The 15,338-nt window shown below is 48.9% G+C and overlaps 1 protein-coding gene across 1 annotated transcript; it reads left to right on the top strand.

The window, feature by feature from the left end:
• Window positions 1-10,744: 10,744 nt before the first annotated feature.
• LOC103284376 (carbohydrate sulfotransferase 6) lies at window positions 10,745-12,453 on the top strand. Its single transcript, XM_028142824.2, has one exon. It carries the CDS (start codon window positions 10,852-10,854, stop codon window positions 12,037-12,039), a length of 1,188 nt encoding a protein of 395 aa, XP_027998625.1. The 5' UTR covers window positions 10,745-10,851; the 3' UTR covers window positions 12,040-12,453.
• Window positions 12,454-15,338: the final 2,885 nt, after the last annotated feature.

Consider the following 15,338-nt stretch of genomic DNA (forward strand, 5'->3'; position numbering starts at 1 on the left):
TGGTACACATCTTTTGTATTTTTTTTTTTTTTTTTTTACTGTCATACACTTCTTTGAACCCTGTGTACAAATCCTTGCTGCTGGTTTATTTCCTTAAGATAGGTCCTAGAAAGGAATTACTAATTCAAAAAGCTTATGACTGTTTTTAAGGATTTTAACTCATCTTGCCAAGCCGTGTCCTGGAAAGAAGGCACTAATCTATACTAGTGCTCTCACAGCAGACTTCTTTTAGAACCCACCACGGATTCCCAGAGGTCAGAATCGTCCTTCATTTTCAAATGCCTGGACTCTGCTCTTTTATCTGGAGGGGGAGGGGGGCGATCTGCTTTATTTACTGAAACGTATCCTGTATTTATCCGGGGACTCGCTGCCCTCTTGGCTAGAGCAGGGAGGGGACGAGACGGGCCAGCTTGGGGCCTAGTTCCTGAGGGCCACCTGCTGTCTCAGCCCCTCGCAGCTCCACTACTTTGTGGGTTCACCTGGCATCAAGGTGCCTTGTACTTGGCTTAGGGCTGAGGCTGGGGCCTTGGGAAGCTGGTTTGGATTCCAAGTCACTTCGCTGCGAGAATGCCACCGAGAGCGAGGAGGGGCAAAATTAAGATTAATTTTTTTCCTTCACAAGGGCCTTTTGTGCTCCTGGGAGCCTCCCTTCTTGGGACTGTTTTGGTCAATTAGTGAGATGAGAGGTGACTGTGCTAGCGCCCTCCCCCAAACAGTGCGCCTCCTGCAACCCCAAAGCCCACCTGTGCCTCCTCTTCCCGGGGGCCCTCCGGCGCCCGCCCCTGGCCAGCTGTCCCTCCCCCCGCCCCCCTCCCACCCCTGAGGCGTGGCCCCTCGGCCCGTGTGGGGCTGGTAGCCGGAGCCGGGGGCCAACCGGCTTCTTCCTTCCCTCCCGCCCTGGCTCCCGCCTGCCAGCTCGGGACCGCAGCCACGTCTGAAAGCGCCTCATTGTGTGCGCTCCGCTCCCAGCGGGCAGCGCCGAACCGCGCACCGCGCACGGGCCGCCGGCGGCCGCACAGGTAGCGCGGGGCCACGGGGCTGGTGCGGGCGGGGACCCCGGGTCAGGACGAATCTGGTCCTTGTGGCTCCAGGACTGCCGCCACCCCATCTTATGAGGCCTCTCTTTTTTTACGGGAACTCCTGCCGTGTTTACAGGTACCTCCGCCGTGGGTCCCCAGGTGCCTCCAATAGCTTGGTATCCGCGAAGCCCCATCCATCCCTGGTATCATCGGGTGCCCCTTAGGAACCTTGGGATCTCAACGGAACGAACCAGCCCGTGCGGACTCCCAGCGAAGAGACAGCAGGCTGTGGAGCGGAGCTTGGAAGAGACGACGAGAAGCCTTTTCGGAGCCTCGGAAGCCGCGCCAGGTCAGCCAAGGACCTCCAGCTTGGGGGGTGCGTTGGTTCGTCCCCTCTCCGCGCGGCTGTCTCCACCTTGGGCGGGCTTGGGGCTGAGCCAGGGGCAGAGTTGAGGTGCGGGGGGGACATGGATCTTGCAACTGGGGGGCGGGGCGAGTTAGGGGGACCGGGCTGAAGGTGATGGTTTTATCTGAACGCGCAAAGGCCGTCGCTGCCCCGGGCACTAGTTTCAGTCTTCCGGGACTTCAGCTGCACCTGGCATCATGAGATCAAGGCTGGGGAATCTCTTATCTCCTCAAACGTGAGGGTCAGAGGGTGGCTTTAATCTAGATAGCGCTCCAATGGCATTTTCCACGGAACTCCGGAGCAACAGCAGCTTGGTGAGTGAATTTGGAACCAGATCCAGCTGATTAGAGTCTGGCCAGCCCCTGCCTGGGCAACAACAGAGACCTCTCTTGGCCTCAGCATAGGTGCCCAGCAAATGTCAACCCTCCTTTTCCTTCCCTCTTGTACCGGAGACGTGGGGATGGGAAAGCTGAGGCCTGAAGAACAAACAGAAAGGCTTTGGCTGCCCTGAAACCATGAGTGAATGAGCCAAGTGCCAGAACTAATAAGAACAGTGTGCCGCCCCCCTGGCCGGTGTGGCCCAGTTGGTTGAGTGCAGTCTAGTGCATCAAAAGGTAGTGGGTTCAGCCGAAACCGGTTTGGCTCAGTGAATAGGGCGTTGGCCTGCGGACTGAAGGGTCCCAGGTTCCATTCCGGTCAAGGGCATGTACCTTGGTTGCAGGCACATCCCCAGTGGGGGGTGTGCAGGAGGCAGCTGATCGATCGATGTTTCTAACTCTCTATCCCTCTCTCTTCCTCTCTGTAAAAAATCAATAAAATATATTTAAAAAAAAAAAGGTAGTGGGTTCGATTCCCAGTCAGGGCACATACCCAGGTTGCCCCTTTTATCCCCATCAGGGAGGCCACTGATCCATGTTTCTCTTTCCCTCCCTCTCTCAAAACAATAAGAATGGTGTGCTGCTCAGTGAGCGCTGACTATGCTAAGGATCAGATTGTTCCATTCACTCCTCTCCAACCTGGATGGTACGTGCTGTGATAGTCTCTACAAAAGAGTCAGCTGAAGCACAGGGAGCTCAGTGGTTGTAGAGGCAGGATCTGAGCCCAGTCTGGCGTTAGAAGCCAGGCTTCTGGCCTTTACTCACTGTTTTATGTTTTCTATGTACATGTTCTGCCCCTGCCTGGCTTGCCACGTTCTGTAACTAGGGTGCTAGAGTCACCTGCACCTGGTTAGGCTATTGTCCTTGAGTTTTCCTTGTAAAATCCAAGGATTCCCTTGGAATCATAGAATATAGTTGTAACCCAGGGTTTGGAATATTCCCGAACAAGTACTTATAAGTGTACTTTGAACTAGATATTGTCCTAACTACTTTATAAATATTAATTCATTTAATTGTCAAATTAATCACATGCCGCCCTAACCGGTTTGGCTCAGTGGATAGAGCATCGGCCTGCAGACTGAAAGGTCCCAGGTTTGATTCCGGTCAAGGGCATGTACCTTGGTTGCGGGCACATCCAAGGTGGGAGGTGTGCAGGAGGCAACTGATTGATGTTTCTCTCCCATCAATGTTTCTAACTCTCTATCCCTCTCCCTTCCTCTCTGTAAAAAAAATCAATAAAATATATTTTAAAAAATTAATCCCATGCCTTGGGTTATACAGGGATGGGCAAAAGTAGGTTTACAGTTTGGAGTATGTGAAACAGTTTATTCTTATATTATTTATTTATTATTTATTTGTATTATGTAAACCTATTTTTGCCAACCCTGTTGTATTTCCCCCATTTTATAGATTAGGAGGAAAAAGGCACGGAGAGATTAAGTAACTTGCCCAAGATCACACAGTAGATGATCAAGTGGAGTCCCACCATTAACCACTGTACTACCCACCTCCTTCCTCTAAAGAGACAGACCACATCCTGCTTCTATTCTCGTAAGGGGAGATAGGTACAGCAATGCATAAACAAGAGAATTCTGGGTAGTGATAATAGCATTAACAATGGTTTCTCAATATCACCTAGTACAGTACTCAATATCACCTAGTACAGTACTCAGTTCATATTCAAATTTCTCTGATTGCTTTAAAGATATTTTCTTATGGTTGGTTGCTTTGGATCAGAATTCAAACAAGGTCCACACACACACACACACACACAAAAAAAATAACAAGGTCCACAACTTATGTGTTTTGAGTTGTTTTCTTCTAAAACAGTCTCTTTTTATGTCATTGACTTGTAAGAATGATTTACTTTTTAAAAATCAATCAATTAAAATAAAAGCTTACACAAATAAACCAGAGAACATTCCAGATGATCTCTGTAATGAAAGGGCTCAGTCAACACCTGGGGGAACACAGGGGAACGTGCTAAATGTGCACCCCCTACCTCCATACCGTGCGTGTGTTACTAATGAGAAGAGGTGGAAGGCCCAGACTGTAGGGCCCTCCAGCTGCCAGGTTCTAGGCCCAATTTTAGACCACACGAGGTGCTGTGCAAAGTGTACTTTGAGGATTCCCCAACCCCCAGAGCTAGGGAAAGGGGTTTACGGGTTATCTGCTCTAAAGTTCCCCCAGGGTGACTCTGAGCTCGGGGACTTGAGGCTCTTTTCCCAGACTAATTTGATTTCATTTCCCAATACATTCGTGCAGGCAAATCTGTCTCCTCCAGCAACATCCGGGTTGTGTGACTCCGGCCTCCTTGACTCTGGCTAGTGCCACACAATTGCTCATAGGGCAGGCAGAGAGATGCTAGATGTGCTAGGCTAGGGCTTGGGGTTGGCCACCTGTTTTGCCACAGCCCAGCCCAGCTCACAGGGCTGAGGGAGGGCGTGTGAGCCTCCACACTGTCACTGCATAGGAGGTAATTCATCCTACTGCCCAGCCTTCTGGTCAACTGGATACCACCTCAGCTGGGAGGTAGATATGCAGGCACCTCTCTCCCTGCAGTGGAGGCTGGAGCAGGCAAACTGTACCCATGCTTCCTTTAACCAACTAAAAAGAACTGATTTTATGATTACCAAAGTAATACAAGTTTATTGTAGACTATCTGGGAAAAGGCAGCAAAACACTAATAAGAAAAATCAGTACTTGTAATCTGGCCATAGGAAATAATCACTAATATTTAGCACGCATCATTCCAGATTTCCTCTTATAAATACACACTTGTATAATTATTATAACAGCTTTATTGAGATATAATACACATACATTAAAGTTCATCCTTTTAAAGTATACAATTCACTGGCTTATAGTATATTTAGTGTTGTGCATTAATCACCTCAAGGTTTATCCATGTTGTAGCATGTATCGGTACTGTGAAAACCCACATCCCGAGTGGTTCAGGGTTCAGGATCTGGAGAAGGGGCCACACACAAATGAAAGAGAGGAGACAAGAAGAAATAATTTGGAAATTGGGGGGCCAGGTGGGAGCCCAGGAGGACTCAGCTTGGGCTCAGGCCTTGCCATCCTTTCATTCAGTTTGGGATACACCTATAGCCCTTAGGCAGGCAATTTCCAGTGACAGACAGACTGTCTTAGCAGTAAGTATTTACATGACTATCTGGTGGGGAAGTTGCTTCAGTTACCACTGTTTCCACTAAACAGTGGGTGCATAGCTCTGACCTTTGCCAGGGCTCAAGGGTCACCAGCATTCTGGGCTCCTTGTCCACACCTCTCTGCTAGTGAAGACAATGGGTGGTTTCCCACAGGTACTTCATTTTTTTTCTTCCTCATTCCTTTTTTATTGCCAAATAATATTCAATTATATGAATACATCACATTTTGTTTATCCCTTCATCAAATGATGACTATTTGAAATGTTTCCATGTTGGGCCATTAGAATAATGCTACCATGACAGTTCATAAACAAGTTTTTGTGTGGACATGTTTTCAGTTCTCTCGGGTATATGTTTTGGAGTGGAATTGCTACATGGTAACTCTGTTTAAACTTTTGAGGAACTGCCTGTATTCCACAGCAACTGCACCATTTCCCATTCCTGTCAGCAGTGTGTGAGGGTTCCAATTTCTCCTCATTCTCACTAACACTTGGTATTATCTATCTTTTTCATTATAGCCATCCTAGTGGATGGCTATAATGAAGGGGGCTCTCATATTTTTTTCATTAATCCTCACCTGAATGATTTTTTGAGAGTGTAAGGGACGGGGAGAGACAGAGAGAGACACATTGATGTGAGAGAGAGACCACAACAATTGGTTGCCTCCTGCATGCACCCCGAATGGAGCCGGGGATTGAGCCTACAACCAACGTACATGCCCTTGACCAGAATTGAACCTAGACCCTTCAGTCCACAGGCTGATACTCTAAACACTGAGCAACTGGCTAGGCTCTCATTGTAGTTTTGATTTGCATTTCTCTAGTGACTAAAAATGTCAAGCATCTTTTCATGTGCTTATAGGTTAGTTGTACATCTTCTTTGGAGAAATTTCTACTTAAATCTTTTGCCCATTTAAAAATCGGGTTGTCTTTCATGTGGAGTTGTAACAGAATTTTATATACTTGTATTTTGGGTATAAGTCTTTTGCTGTGTATATGATTTGCAAACATATTCTCCCATCTATGGGTGTCCTTTTATTTTATTGATGGTGCCCTTTGATACTCCTGTTTTTTTTTAAACACAGTTGGTATCATACACAATTAGCACACTTGGTATGTGTATCTGTGTGTGTTTTGTTACCTGTGTTTTTCCACTCGATACTATATAGTTAAAATCTCTGACCTTAGAGGGTTCAAATTCTGACTCAGCTGCTATGTGTATGTGGATCCTCTAGGCAAGTTCCTTCATCTTTCTAAGTCTCAGTTTCTTCATCTGTAAAATAGGATGAGCATCAGGTCTACTTCATAGGGTTGTTGTGAAGATTAAACCTGAAGATGGTAGAAAAGGCTTGGCATTACAGGAAGCCCTCAGTGGATGGTATTTACTGATGGTCCTTGTACCCACTCCACCATAAGCACTCACCTTCCCCCTCCTATCTCTCTTTTCCTCCCTCTCTGCTTGATATTTTTTCTCTTATTTTCCTTTTCTCTCTGCCTCCTTTTCTCATCTTTCCTTCCCTCCTTTTTAACTTTCTCCCTAATGAATGGCCAGGCTCCATTAGAGCTCTTTTTGCCCCCTCTGGGGTGGCCCTTAATACCTAGAGTCCACTGATCCCGCATCCAGAATCCATTTTCTCTGGCCTTTGGGATTCCTAAACAGGGATGGCCTCCAGCTGATGCTGAATTGAGAGAAATCTGAGCCAGGGATTTGTACCTATAATTACATTTCACTCCCTTAGATTCTTTGCCAGGGCTGGGAGAGGCTGCTGACAGGAGATGCTGCTGAGTTAAGGGCAGGCAAAGCTGGGCTACAAGTCAGCGCTGCCCAGACAGCTAGATTCCTGGGCTCCAGCTCTTTCATCCCCCTTTCAGGGGGAACTAATATGGTCGCTCTCTTGTATAAACTTCCAGGGATACCTTGTGCTTATTTAAGCTAAGTGGATTATTATTATTATTATTTTTAAATCCTCACCCTAGGATATGTTTTCATTGATTTTGAGAGAGAGAGAGAGAGAGAGAGAGAGAGAGAGAGAGAGAGAGATCAGTGTGAGAGAGAAACATCGATTGGTTGCCTAGTATATGCCCCCCAACTGGCAATTGAACCTGCAACCTAAGTACCGTATGTGCTCTGACCAGGAATCGAACCCACTACCTTTTGGGGCACAGGACAACACTCCAACCAGCTGAGCCACCCAGCCAGGGCAAGCTATGTGGATTATTTTGACAAAAATAAATTTTCAAAGACTTTCTGACAAAACAGTTTCAGTAACTTGAGACAGCGGAAGGTGGTCCTGGGTGTCAGAGTAGACGAGGGAACTTTCTATTCTTTCTATGGCCTCTTGGGTTTGACTGAAATACATGATTATTTTCACCATCATTATCAACATCATCAAAGACCTGGTGGAACTGGGAGGCAGGAGAGGCCCGTAGTGGACAGAGGATGTCACTTCCTTTTGATTGAGTGGCTCTTGTGCTTGGGGGTGGGGCTGTGTCTGCCAGAGGATGGGACCCCTTTCCTAATTTTTCACAAATAAAACATGAGCCCACAATGCCCTCATCTGTATATTATTTTGTGCCACTTCTGTGTGATACCTTTTCCAAAAATTGAACCTATAATAAATATATGACTCACAAATGACTTTAAACAGGAAAGAATTCATAGGGGAGGGAGGGGACTTCCAGGATGGGGAACTAGTAGGCAAAGGCTTAGGAAGGGACCCACCCCAGGACCCTCCACTGGGGGTCTGGCACTTGGATTTAAACCTCTGCTATGTGCCTTACTAGCTGAGTATTCATTGTCGGAACCCATTGCCTCAATTAAAACAAACAGGGATAATTTCTACCTCCTGGGGATTCGGGGAGGATAAAATTCAATCATGAAGATAAAAGTACATATCACCGTGCCTGCCTGACATGTTCTTCCTAACTTTGAACCCTGGGACAATTGGTAGGTGTGCTGAACATAAGACTCCTTATGGGGACCTGGACTTCTCTGGACACCCTACGTGGCATAGGATGTTTCCACTCCCCTTCCTAGTTCTTGAGTTCCAATAACAGGATCAGGTAGCAGTTCCTGTATTGTGTAAGTCACTTAAGAAGACCTCTGGCTTCCCTGGAGTGCAGGTAACAAACACCTTGGCCTGTGGTCAAGATCCTTCTCTGCAAGGGGAGGCTGGGCTGTCCAGGCAGCTGTGCTTGAGCCAAAGCATCAGAGTCCTGCACTCTGCAGGGACTAGAGAGGCCAGCCGACTGTGATCAGAAAGTGCCAGGAGTGCCCGGCCAGCATGGCTCGGTGGCTGAGCAACCACCTATGAACCAGGAGGTCACAATTTGATTCCCGGTCAGGTAGCCGATCAATGATTCTCTCTCGTCATTGATGTTTCTATCTTTCTCTCCCTCGCCCTCCCTCTTTGAAATTATATATTTTTTAAGAAAGTGCCAGGGGCTTAGCAATGGAAGTCCTAGGTTTGAGTCCTGGTTTCCTGCTGTCTCTTTAAGCCTTGGGTCCTTTACCTAAAAAACTGAGATCATAGCCGAAACCGGTTTGGCTCAGTGGATAGAGCATCGGCCTGCGGACTGAAAGGTCCCAGGTTCGATTCCCGTTGAGGGCACGTACCTTGGTTATGGGCACATCCCCAGTGGGAGGTGTGCAGGAGGCAGCTGATCGATGTTTCTAACTCTCTATCCCTTCCTCTCTGTAAAAAATCAATAAAATATATATTTTTAAAACTGAGATCATAATGCCCGCCTCAGGGGCTGCTGAGTTAAATCATAGGGTGGATATAAAGCATCTCACATTTGAGATGATTTATATCAGCACACCAGTTATGAGTTCCCTTCCTCTCCTACCCCCTGTGCTCAGGGGAAGCACACCCTCAAGGAGAGGAGGTAACAAGTGCAGAGCAGATGGGTAGTTACTCTCCGAGTCTTCCAGGTTTTCCAGGAGTGGGCATGGGATCCAGGAGGCAGTTCTGGAGTTAGCAGATGGCAGCTGTTGGGCATCCTCCTTCCACTCCTACAGCCTACCAATAAGGAGAAGGCACAGAGATGAGATCTGCTCATGATCTAGACCAAGCATGTCAAACTCAAAGGCTACCATGGGCCAAATAAACGAGGTATGCAGCCCTCGGGCCTCGAGTTTGACATGCTTGGTCTAGACCCTGGCTTCTCTCAGTGGGGACATGGACAGGGAGGGTGTTATTAGGGAGCAAATACTGTGAAGCTAAGGAGGAAACTTCCAGGCCCCTACCTTCCAAAGCACCTCATCCTTGATCATTGCAGGAGCACCATGTACAAAGAGGAGAAAACTCGGGAACCTTGGGGTGTGGAAGGCTCAGTGTTCCTTTCTGCAGCACAAGCATGACATTTTAAAGATTCGCCAAAGGATTCAGGGTGATTGGGGCCAGAGGTGGGCCTGGGAAGTGTTGGGATTCCAAGCTTAGGTGACCTCAGGTGTCTCATCTGAGTGGTCTCCCATGGCTCCTCCTCTCCAGACCCAGCTCAACTCAGCAAGAATAACCTGTGGAATAAGTATGGCACCTTACCAAGCCCTTTCCCCTTATGCATTTGTACCAGCATCCCCATCCCCAATTTACGAAGGAGGAAATGGAGCCTTGGAGAATCCAGGTCGTTTGCCCTAGGTCTCATAGCTCCTACGTGGCATGGGAGGGACTCAAAGCCAGTCCTCTCTCCCGCACTTAGCAGGAGAGACAGCTCGTTCACTCATTTGGAAAAATGTATCCAGCACCCGGTCTGAGCCCAGCGGCAGCCAGGGCAGGGCTGTCTCCCCCTGTGGGGCTCCTGCTTTCTCAGGACCTGAGGCTCCTCCAGGCATCGCCCAGGGATTTGTGATAGAGGTGGGCAGTTGTCCCAGCAGTCCCGGACAAGTGGTGGGTATCCTCAGCAGGGAAATGGCAAGCAGCCACCAGGGGCCTGACTCCACTCTCACCTCCCAGCTTCTCTAGCTCCATCCTCTCTCTCCCCTGAACTGGTTTCTTCTGCAAACTCACAGGTTCCAGAAGGACACCCTCCCTCTGGAGTCCAAGCATCCTGCAGCACTTCACTCCCCATGGGTGCTGGCAACAGTTGGTGTTCTTTGTCTTTTACTTATTTGTTTACTTTTAATAACAAAAGTTGTATCTGCATGTTAAAAATTTTCAAACAATGCAGTAGCTCCATGTGTAGAAAATGCCAGCTATCCATTATGAGGGTTTAGTACATTCCCCCTGCCCCCATGCTCATACCAACACTCCAGGATCGGTATTGTCCCCTTTTTACAGATGGGTAAACTGAGTCATGGAGAGATTAAGTGTTTGGTCCAAAATCACAGGCTAGGGAAGTAGCTGAACCAGGATTCAACCTGAGGATTCAAATCACCCATCAAGCTGTTCAGCTAAACAACCTAAACATATCTCCCTAAAAGGAATTCTTAACCAAAAGGCAGGAGTTTTGTTTTTTAAAATATTTCCTTCAACCCTGCGGGTGTTGCTCAGTGGTTGAGCCGTGCCTTATGAACCAGGAGGTCAGAATTAGATTCCCCAGTAGGGGGCGTGCAGGAAGCAGCCAGTCCATGATTCTCTCAACGATGTTTCTATGTCTCTCTCCTCCCTTCCTCTCTGAAATCAATAATAACATATATTAAAATATTTCCTTCATCAGATAGGGAGTGACGGAGGAAGAGAAGAGAATAAAAGAGAAGAGGATTTCCCATAGTATTCTGCCACTGGTCTTTTGCTCTTCATAGACTAGATCGTGGCTTAGGTCTTACCTTCACATCCCCCGGGCTGCTCCCTGCAATCGCTGAGCAGAAGTTGGGATGTGGACAAGGGCGCAGTTTCCCTCACTGCTAACCTTCCCTCCCGCAGGCCCCTCGCAGGCAGCATGTGGCTGCCACGCATCTCCAGCACTACGGTGATCGCGCTCCTGCTGGCGCAGGCTGGCCTCCTGCTCTTCCTGGTCTCCCGGCCCAGGCTGACATCCCCAGCAGACGGCGAGGAACGGGTGCATGTGCTGGTGCTGTCTTCCTGGCGCTCCGGCTCATCCTTTGTGGGCCAGCTCTTCAGCCAGCACCCCAATGTCTTCTACCTGATGGAGCCCGCGTGGCACGTATGGTCCACCCTGTCGCAGGGCAGCGCGTCGGCGCTGCACATGGCCGTGCGTGACCTGGTGCGGTCAGTCTTCTTGTGTGACATGGATGTGTTCGATGCCTACCTGCCGTTGCGTCGCAACCTCTCAGACCTCTTCCAGTGGGCCGTGAGCCGCGCGCTGTGCTCGCCGCCGGCCTGCAGCGCCTTTCAGCGCGGAGCCATCAGCAGCGAGGCCGTGTGCAAGCCGCTGTGCGCACGGAGGCCCTTCGGCCTGGCGCAGGAAGCCTGCCGCTCCTACAGCCACGTGGTGCTCAAGGAGGTGCGCTTCTTCAACCTGCAGGTGCTCTACCCGCTGCTCACCGACCCAGCTCTCAACCTGCACATCGTGCACCTGGTGCGTGACCCGCGGGCGGTGCTGCGCTCACGCGAGCAGACGGCCAAGGCACTGGCGCGCGACAACGGCATTGTGCTGGGCACAAACGGCACGTGGGTGCAGGCCGACCCAGGCCTGCGCGTGGTGCGGGAGGTGTGCCGCAGCCACGTGCGCATCGCTGAGGCCGCCACCCACAAGCCGCCGCCCTTCTTGCGTGGCCGCTACCGCCTGGTGCGCTTCGAGGACCTGGTGCGAGCACCGCTGCCCGAGATCCGTGCGCTGTACGCCTTCGCGGGCCTTAGCCTCACACCGCAGCTGGAGGCCTGGATCCACAACATCACGCATGGGTCCGGGCCTGGCGCGCGCCGCGAAGCCTTCAAGACCACGTCCAGGGACGCACTCAACGTCTCCCAGGCCTGGCGCCACGCGCTGCCCTTCACCAAGATCCGCCGAGTGCAGGAGCTGTGCGCTGGCGCACTGCAGCTGCTGGGATACCGACCCGTGTTTTCCGAAAAAGAGCAGCGTGACCTGGCCCTGGACCTGGTGCTGCCGCGCGGCGCCAGCAGCTTCAGCTGGGCATCGTCCTCCAATGCGCACCCTGGGCCTTAGCGGAAGGCCCGGTTGTGGCGGTCGCCAGGGCCAGGCGGAGACTTTGGTGGGGAGAGGGCTGGGGTACACAGGGCACAGGCCGCTCCTGGAGGGGCCGGGAGTTTGGGAATCCTCCCTTGTATTAGGAAAGGACTGCCTCCCCAAACCCCCTGTTTATTGCCACTTCTTGACTTTCCTTGGAGTCCTTTTTTTGCAGCTGGGTTTCTTCCATCAGGCACATTCTTCATAGAAAACAAAGCTCGTGCCCAGCCAGGGTGGCTCAGTGGATTGAGTGTTGTCCCATGCACCAGGAGGTCACAGTTGGATTCCTGGTCAGGGCACATGCCCGGGTTGCAGACTCGATCCCCAGTGGGAGGCATGCAGGAGGCAGCTGGTGATGTTTCCATCTCCCCCTCTCCCTTCTCTCTCTCTAAAAAAAAACAACAATAAAAATATTTTTTAAAAGGAAAACAAAGCTCGTGCCCCTACTTCCTGTGGGCACTGGGAATAGTTCAGACAACTTGGCTCCTACTGAGGGTCTTTCTTTCCCCTTATTTCTCTCCTGCCTTGGGAGAGAAGGTTGGGAAGGTCTAGGACAGTGATGGGCAACCTTTTGAGCTTGGTGTGTCAAACTTGGCCAAAAAACTGAGCATAACTCGGGTAGTGTGTCACTTTGAGGAAAAAACATTATTTCGCAAATGTTTCATCCTCGGCATGCGGCTGCCTCAGCGGCCACGTGTCATCAGAAATGGCTACGCGTGTCAGTGCTGACACTCGTGTCATAGGTTCGCCATCACTGGTCTAGGAGGTAAGCCAGGTAGAGGGTGTGGTGGAGCAAGAGTTTGGCAGCAGGATCAGTGCCTGGAGGGCAGGTCGCAGGGTGAATGTAACTAGATCAGGCTTGCTATGAGCTTGAGGTAAGGGGTGGGGAGGGAAGGCTTTGTCTTCCCTTGGTCCTTTCAGGCTGAGCAGAGTAAGATTCCTAACTGCAAACCACAGCACCTAGCTCTGGAGCAAAGCCTTGTTAAAAGGATGCTGGATGTGTAGAGGGCTTAGAACTGAGCTCAGAAAATGACTAAACGTGGGGGAGGGGGAGCTCACAAACCCTCTAGGAAGGCAGCAGATTTGAGACCTCACAAATAGAATACAGCAAATTCCCCTGGAGCACAGAGTTGGTCTGGAAACTGACAGTTGCCACAGAACTATGCCTATTACCTCTGGAAATGAGGGAGCAACCCTCACTGTTGCTGTCAGGCACAAGAAGGGGTTCTAGAGGTTGCTAGCCTCTGAGTCTCAGCCTGGCTGTGGTCTTAGATTGGTGAGACCTCAGTTGTGGACCCACATCTGCTGCTTTTTGTGCAGGAAGCACTGGTATATTGTCCTTGAAGCTGAGGCTTCGGGACTCCTCATTGGAGGATTCCATCAAGCGATAGGGCTTCATGCTCCATAAAACCCAGACCTGCCCCTGCTCACAATACTATGGAGAAGGTATTAAAAAAACCCAGATTTATTAACCTGGCTGGTGTGGCTCAGTTGGTTAGTTATCATCCCATGCACTTAAAGATTGCTGGTTCGGTTCCAGGTCAGGGCACATGCCCAGGTTGTGGGTTCCATTCCTGGTAGGGGGTGTGCAGGAGGCAAACTGATCCTTCCCTCTCTTTCCCTCCTTCCCTCCCTCCCTCCTTCCCTCCCTCCCTCTCCCTCTCTCCTTCCACTCTCTCTAAAAATCAATGGGAAAAATCTTCTTAGGTGAGATTAACAATAACAACAAAAATTGAGCTTTTTTTTTTTTTTTTAATCTGAGCTTCTTAACTACTTTGTCTATAGCTTGAAATCAATTACATTATTCTTCCTGAGGACACTCCTCTTTCGGTTCCAATCTGGTCAGGTGGCTGCTAGGACTACTGCACAGAAGTCAGTTTAACCCTCCTGGTTAAATCTACCATTTCTTGTATTGCACATCTTTCTCTTTCTTGGTTATCACTGGAGTATATACTCAGCTCCCTTAGAAAGGGCACATGAAACATATATTTTCTGAGTCCTGAAAGTCTAAATGTCTTTTTTTTTTTAACTTCTCAATCCACAATTTGACTGGGGATAGAATTTTAAGTTCAAGATAACATTTCTGCCCTGACCAGTGTGGCTTAGTTGGTTGGGCATTGTCCTGTGCATGGAAAGGTTGCTGGTTGGATTCCCAGTCAGGGCACATGCCTGGGTTGCAGCAGCTGATCCATGTCTGGCTCTCACATGGATGTTTCTCTCTTTCCCTCCCCCTTTCTCTCTCTCTAAAATAAATTTAACAATATATTTTTTAAAAAGGATAATGTTTCCTAATGTAATACAGATTGATTGTTATATTGCCTTCAAGTAATTGGTTTCTTTTTTTAAAATATTTTTATTGATTTGAGAAAGGAAGGGAGAGGGAGAGAGAGAGAGAAACATCCATAATAAGAGAGAATATTCTCATGGATCGGCTGCCTCCTGCACGCCCCATGCTGGTGATCGAGCCCACAACCCGGGCATGTGCCCTGACCAGGAATTGAACCTGTGACCTTCTGGATCCTAGGTCGATGCTCAACCACTGAGCCACATCAGCTGGGCAGTAGTTGGTTTCTTCCACTTATATATTCTGCTAGTCTGGCAAATGTACCAAAAGACAGCATTCTTAAATATTTCATGACTTTTTTATACTTACTATTTTTGTTTTAGAAAAGTTTTTTTAAAAATATATTTTTATTGATTTCAGATAGGAAGGGAGAGAGATATAGAAACATCAATGATGAGAGGGAATCATTGTCTGGCTGCCTCCTGCAGGCCCCCTACTGGGGATGGAGCTGGCAACCAGAGCATGTGCCCTTGACTGGAATCGAACCTGGGATCCTTCAGTCCACTGAGTCAAACCAGTTAGGGCTAGAAAAGTTTCTTGATTTAAGGCCAAATCCCAGTTGTAGTGTTGGAGAAATGGTATTAAAACAGCTTCCAAAACAAATGCTTTCAAGAGGGAACTCTAATAAACAATCTTGCTAATAATCTTGAATTAAAAGGAAAATATTATGTATTTTCTACACAATGCTTTTAAAATTTAAAGTAAATTAAGTTTTCAAAAGAAGAATTTCCCCTCAAAATATTGAAGTTATTGCTGCATTGTCTTCCAGCTTCCTTCACTTTGTTGCTGAACCATCTTATCCTCATTGCCAGATCCTTTTTTTGTTTTTTATTTTATTATTATTTTTTATTGTCTAAAGTTTTACATATGTCTCCTTTTTCCCCAATTAACCACCCTCTCCCCCCCCCCCCCCCCCGGCCCCCCGCCTCATCCG

Source organism: Eptesicus fuscus, chromosome 21 (assembly GCF_027574615.1).
Source record: "Eptesicus fuscus isolate TK198812 chromosome 21, DD_ASM_mEF_20220401, whole genome shotgun sequence".
Classification (NCBI taxonomy): Eukaryota; Metazoa; Chordata; class Mammalia; order Chiroptera; family Vespertilionidae; genus Eptesicus; species Eptesicus fuscus.